This window comes from Sciurus carolinensis, chromosome 7 (assembly GCF_902686445.1).
Source record: "Sciurus carolinensis chromosome 7, mSciCar1.2, whole genome shotgun sequence".
In the NCBI taxonomy this organism is placed as follows: Eukaryota; Metazoa; Chordata; class Mammalia; order Rodentia; family Sciuridae; genus Sciurus; species Sciurus carolinensis.
In genome coordinates, this window is record NC_062219.1 from 121,998,640 (window position 1) to 122,005,566 (window position 6,927).

Sequence of the window (6,927 nt, forward strand, 5' to 3'; positions counted from 1 at the left end):
ATTTTTCCTTTTTTTATTACATACTATCTAAGTTTTCATGTATTCTCTGTTGTATATCTGTATATTTTAGAATAAAGATTATACATATGTAAAAGAAACAACTGTGCCTATTCCATTCTCAAATTCTCAAAAGCATGCTTTAATTCTCTTGCCATAGTAGAGAAACTTCACTAAATTTATTAGTAATTGTCAGTTTGTGATTGTTTTATCCCTGGCCTCCTTCTCTTGGATTTTTATCAGGCCATAGAAGTTTTAAGGAAAACAGGGGGATTTATGCAATAATTGGCATCATTAGCCATGGTTCCTAATTACTTGCCTTATATTTTTCCTTTAAGCCCTAATGACTCAAGGCAGTAAAAACTAGCAGTTGTGTTTTCATGAGGATTTTGAGGCAAAGGTAGGATACCAGTGAATACATAACTAGTAAATGATAAGCCAATATGAAACCAAGTCTAGCTCACTTCCACAGAACTTATTAGCCAGTTGTCACACTGTCATGAACAGTCTTCAAGATTTGAAGTCGATTCAGATAATCATTTTAGAGATAAATATCATTACAGTTGCACAAAAGACAGTTCACTATTTCAAATATGTTTTTCTTTCATTTTAATGCCATACCCAGGCCCTTCTCTCTCTACTCAGATTTTCCACTGAAGGGCACTTCTCCAAGAATAAGACTTTCAAGAATGAGTCAAACTATTCTTCTGGTAATAAAATAGGTGTCTGAGACTAGTCTAATAAAATGGGTAATGCCAATCGTCAGTGCCCTATCTCCTTCCTCATTGAGTCTGGAATGGTTGATGTTTATGTGTGTGGATCTTCTCATTCTGGCTCCCACTATACTCCCTTCTGTTCCCCTCTCTCTGTCTGTTGGACTCATTATCATATGTCAAACCCTAAGGTTTGAGATTCATTATACTGAACATACATTATGTTAGTGACTTGGAGGCCCAAGAGCCAAAACAGATTCTGAACCTGTTGCTCAATAGAGAACTCCCCAAAAACCAACCTGCCCTAAGCTCTCCCAGAAAAGGACTAGGCCCAGCAATAGCACTAACTGCAGACTCTTGAAATGAGACCAAACCTTGGTGAGTCTGGTCTTTTCTGATTAATTCTAGAGCTTATAAGATTCATTCAATATTAAGATGCTTCAGGATGGAAGGATCATCCATATTCCCCAGACCTTCCCTCCTCCCACAATGAACTGGCTCAGACACTGAAAATTCCACCACAATCATTCAAAATAGTTTATTGTATGTTTTTTTTAAAAAAAACTTTTTGGAGAAACCCTAAGCAATAAGTACACAGGATGATAACTCTATACAATGTTCAGAATGTTCCATTGCAGAGATGGAATTCTATGTGATTTATTCCAGAGGAAATGCATTGTGCTAGTAAAACAATGGGAAATAGAGGAAAGGGATAGTAGACAAAGAAGCTCTGCAGGCTGTTAGAGTATAGAGAGGTGGAGGAAGGCCACCACCAGTCTCAAAGTTTGGGGCTGGAAAATACTGAAGATGGTTATATTCACAAAGATGAACGTTGGTATCATCAGGTTTGGAAAGATAGCAAAGTAGAAATGTCTTCACTGATCTTCTAAGAAAGGCCATCACCTGGAGGGGGACAGACATAGTTATTAAGGAATTCAGATTCCTTCATCTTCCCTCTTTGTCATTTGACTTTGGAAAAGTCCTTTGATATTCTTCTGACCTCTAGTAGAGAAGACATTTCCAATGCCAACTGTAAACACCACTTTGAGCATGAAGTACCAACCATGCTTCACCTTGTTTGGGAAGTTCTGATAGCACTTTTAAGACAGGAGGATCAAAAACAGACATTGGTTTCTGAGACATTTCCATTTCATGCAGTGAATCTACCCTAACCCCAAGAGAGCCAGGCTCCAGAAATGCTCCTGCACTGAAGCCCTACCTCAGGAAAAATAATCCAGAAGGTTTCTAAATTTTGAGGCTTACTTTACTAAATCATTGGGATGCAGTATTATAATGCAAAACAATGATCTTAGGTGCTGGAGATTATTTCTAAGACTGTAAGTATGATCTAGGAACAAATTTATGAAAAGGGACGACAGGTCCTGAAGGTTTGGGATATTAGATGATGCCAACGTCTGGCTTGTTCTGACAAGGAGAAATCAAGAGGCACAGCTTCCCCTACCCTCCTTCCTAAGGGTATCACACGTGCTTTTCCCCATCTGTTTTCCTCCCTCAGAAGTCTCCACAGACATCTTTCTCTGATCACGCCTGACCTACCTCCGCTTGTCTCACAGGGGCCCTCGGCGTTCAGCTGTAGGGTTTTTGCGCGTGCCCTTGATGATGAAGATGGTCCCCACAACAATGCCCACTAGACCCACAGCCAGGCCCAGGGCACACACCACATTTTCTTTAGTTTCTGGGAGTGGAGTTTGCTCTTCAAACTCTGGGGCAAAATAAAACAGGGTAGATGATAATGAATGTGGTAGAGAACAGCATTTAGGGTTAAATGTAGTCAAGAGAAAATGTATTAATAGATTAAAGAAGAAAAAGAATGAGGTGTTGATGGAATTGCAGATTAAAAAGTTGAGGAAGCTGGGTAATGGAAGGACACACGGATATGAAGTGTAGCAGATATTATTATATGCTCTGAGTTCTAGGTGTCCAGACATAAGCATCATAGTTGGAAAAGTTAAAGAGGACCAAAGGTCATTCCATACCCCAGTGCTTGAGAAGAGGTCTGTCCAAACCCAAGTGATCCACCTCGCAGTCATAGAAATCTTCATTGGAAGGCAAGAAGAGGAGATAGTGGAACTTGCGGAAAAGCTGGTCTTTCCTGGGTAGGAAGACTGTCTCTGACACTCCTGTGGTGACAGGTTCTCCATTTTTAAGCCATCTGACATTGACCACTGGAGGGGAGAACTTGTCGATGAAACAAATGAGGACATTAGGCTCTCCCAGTTCCACAGGGCCACTGGAGAGTACTGTCACTTCTGGAGGCACTGGGGGGGGGACACAGAACAGAAATTAGTCTTTATTCCTTAGGCTCGCACCTCTCTCTCCCCAACTGACTTGTGATACAAATCTATCTAATGACTCTAAACCTTAAAAAAAAAAAAAAAAAAATAGTTGAAATTGTGCTCTGAGAAAACTGGGCCACAATCTCAGATACCTAGCTCTGATGCTCTGGAGTTAATATTTAGGCATGAGATCTTCAAGGATCTCATTCCTGGCTCCCCAAAATGGGCAGTGACTTCATGAGTGGCCATGGATGACAGAGACAAGACTTGAGTACATCAAGAAAGGCACAAACTCAAAGTTCTTGGGTCTGTGGCAGGAGAATCTGGCGTTTGCTTATGATTAGGGTCAGACCTCTGGGAGGGAAAGTCACAATGATAAAAGACAAATCACTTGAAGCATCTATGTTAAGCTATGGATCCCCACACCCAGGAATGCAGCAGAGGTGGGAGTGGTACCATTGGAGTCCGGAGTGTGGTTGGAGCGCTTGATCATGATGTCTAGGTTGGCTTTGTCCACAGCTATATTGGCCAATGCACCCTGAGCCTCAAAGCTGGCAAATTGTCCAAATTCTTTAAGCCGCCAGATGGTCTCCTTCTTGTCCACATCCACATGGAAAATCTCATCGCCATCAAAGTCAAACATAAATTCTCCTGATTGGTCAGGAGACAGATAGAATTCCGCCTGGATGATCGAATGTTCCTCTGAAAGGCAGGAAAGGGAGTTAAGGATGGGGAGATGAAGAAGACATATGCATGTGAGCAGGAGGTGATGGAGACATGCTGGGCCAAATGGAACAGAGGAAGATGGAGAGCGGGGATGAGCGAAAATGTGAGGTCTAGGTGAGGTACAGCCAAACCGAACAAAGCTGGGAAGGAAGAGATGAGGAGACAGGATTACAGAGGTGGACTGAAGGAGAGGACAGCTGAAAGTCCACCCTCTTATGAAGCTATTAATTGACTCTACTAGCTGGGAAATGATTTTTTTTTTTTTTTTTTTAGAAAACCAGCAGCTGGTCCTAAGAGAGGAGCTGCTATACTTTACTCAGGCATTAAATAAACTTGGGCCAGAACTCCAGAACATCTCTTTCTCCCAACATTGTACTAAGAAATTGTTTGAAAGGTTGGGTTCTAAACTCTGAAATCAAATAAAATCTTGAATTCTTGGGTTAGGGAATGTAGTTCAGTGGTAGGAGTTTTTGCCTAGCACATGCAAGTCACTAACTATGTCCAAAACTCAGCGCTGCAAAATAGTCAGAAGAAAAAAAAAAAACTGAAATCCTGTTCAGTTACTTACCTAGTGATCTTCAGTAGATTTTTCTACCAACTTATGTGTAATTTTCAAATTATAGTTCTGCTGTGATTTTGATTTTACTGTGACTTTTTTTAAGATTAAATGAGATAAGATTAAGTAGCTTCTTAGAACGTCTTCAGACCTCTAACAAGCATTCTTCACGTTTGAGTCACAACTTTTTAAGGAGTAGATCATGGAAAATACAACTGGGGCCTGAGGCACCCAGAAAATTAAGATTTAGACCTTGCACTATTGTACAGCACTGACATCCCTGACTCCAAACCCACACCATGGAGAGCTCTGTGAGAGGATAATGATCTGAATTGACCTTAGTAGTTTGACCTTTATCTTAATGCTCCTTATATTGGGACAGTCATTATAAGACATTCTATTATGGTTGATATTAAGAATAGCCAACACCAAGGGAATAATCAACATGAAAAAGAAAAGCTACAGTTGGAGAGTTTGCAGCCTCCATGGTGTGTGAAGCTAAAAGGGAAGTGTTTCTCTACTCAGGCTTCAGAGATAAGGCAGGAGATTTTAATGTCTGGCCGTATATTAATAAGCCTAGGGATTTATTTAGTATTTGCATAGATGCACAAACAGTTATATTCTGACTGTCCTTTTCCAACCCAGGGGAAAAGCACTACCTTTCCAGGTAAGCATGCTCAAATAGGGCCCTTTCTGGGCAGTAGAAACCTACAATGCCATTTTGTGTCTGGAATCTGGGTTACTCCTATGTTCATTTCCATTCCACCTGCAGCCCTCCATAGGGCCACTCTGGGTGAAGAAGAGTACTTTTTCACAACATATATTTACAGTAGCTCAAAGATTTGTTCTGGTTATATCAGAAAACAATATTAGACCCTCCACTTGCCTATTTGTCTATGCTCTTGGAAATATTACTAAGTAACAGTGACCATAGACCATGTAAGATCTACTGTGGCACAGAAGGAGGTGGATGTCTGTCACTGTCCCAAGAGACAGTAAGTTAAATGCACTTCATATCAGTACATCTGTCCCCTTCCCTTCCTTGGCTAGACGTTTTTTGGTGACTTTTCTTTTTAGTGATCTTCAATACAATGCCTGTGCTCAAAATATGCTGTCAGGATTCACCTGCCAAGTTACCAGGTATTCTGCTAAGAACAGTGCTAATAAGCTCTCGTTTTTTTTCCTCGTTTAATTCTAACAAAATTGTGTGAAGTTTCCATTTAATGTTACCAAGTTTCCAAGGAAGAAAAATTAAAGCCTAGAAATATTAAATGTTAATGCCTCTCAGAAAAATATCCTCTCACCCTCTGTAAGTTTGGTTTTTATCAAATCAAGGGTATTAATCAATATGCAACTCCATTTCAATCCTGCAAACTAAATTTGACTTACTTCAATTAATGGCAAGGGAAGAACTCATCCAAACTCTATTTTATGCTTTCAGATTCAGACCCACTATACCTGTCACACTTTTCTTTCACTCCAAAGATTGCCTTGCAAATGCCCACAGTACATTTCTCCAAAGCTTCATCGTCTGCTACCCTCAGTTTTGATTTTCTTAGCACCTACCTTTGATTGCCCATGATTCCTGAGGATTCATCAGGACAGCCATGAAGAAAAAGCCTAACACCATGACTTCACTTCTGGCCATTTTCTTCTAGAGTGCTTTGATGAGGGTTGGTAGAACTCCCAAGTGAGGCAGAAGAAACAAGAATAAAAGAAAAGAAGATTAAAATTCAAATTGGTTGAGTTTTAGCCAATCAGAAAAATCTTTCGAGATGACACATCTGTTGCTAGAAGAAGACTCTTGTAAAGGATCCTGAACAAGAAATAAGTCGTTTATTAGGGGGAAAAAAAAAAAAGACAGCTCTTAAACAAGCAACAAAATGATCCAAGTTTTTGAGACTGTTGGTCAATTGCCCACACACTCTTCCTCCTAATCCAAGTTTTAGACAAGGGTTTTACCTGAAGAAAAGTATGAGTGGAAATAAGCTAAAATGAAAGCTAAATACAGATCCTGCCTCTAGGGTGAGACAGCAGGGGAGGTTTTAAGAGAAAATGAATCATCTAAAGAGAAGGTAAACTGTCAGGCCACGGAGAATGCCTGGATTTGGGCAGCACTGGGTGACAGAGCTTCACTTGAGAAGCTCCTTATGGCTTCAGGCATCTCTTTCAGTGTCCTATAGTGGCATCAGATCTGCCATTTTGCTGCCAGTCGTTATTCTGCCTCCCCTACACCACTTTACAACCCAGATTGTTAGCCTGCAAAGTTCCTAGTCTGTCATTGATCCGTTGTTATTCAAGAAATTCCACTACTTAAGAATAGCTCCACCGCCATTCATTCCTCCTCACCCTCTCTCTCCTCCTCACTGGCTCTTTCTCACTCACTCTCTCACACTCTCACTCTCTCTCTCATTTTCTCTCTCTCTCGCCCTGCAAGCAGACACTCTGCATGTCTGCTTAATAAAATCTCTTGCATGAGTTCCCGCATCTGCAGTGGCTTCTGGGTGCTTTTCATCCTAGACCACAGAATGACCAACTCAGATCAAGTTCCTGGGGTCACTGGCATTGTGCTGTATTTAGAGAACATTGGATAGAAACTCTTGAGCTTCAACACTCCCAGAGGTTGAGAGGGAGGCTA

General features: G+C 40.9%; 1 protein-coding gene across 1 annotated transcript; it reads right to left on the bottom strand.

Moving 5' to 3' along the window:
• Window positions 1–1,233: 1,233 nt before the first annotated feature.
• Window positions 1,234–6,012, bottom strand: LOC124988659 (mamu class II histocompatibility antigen, DR alpha chain). Its single transcript, XM_047558337.1, has 5 exons — window positions 5,856–6,012; window positions 3,464–3,709; window positions 2,708–2,989; window positions 2,268–2,433; window positions 1,234–1,613 (listed from the first exon to the last, which is right to left on the bottom strand). The coding sequence occupies exons 1-4, from the start codon at window positions 5,935–5,937 to the stop codon at window positions 2,279–2,281; spliced, it is 765 nt and encodes a 254-aa protein (XP_047414293.1). The 5' UTR covers window positions 5,938–6,012; the 3' UTR covers window positions 1,234–1,613; window positions 2,268–2,278.
• Window positions 6,013–6,927: the final 915 nt, after the last annotated feature.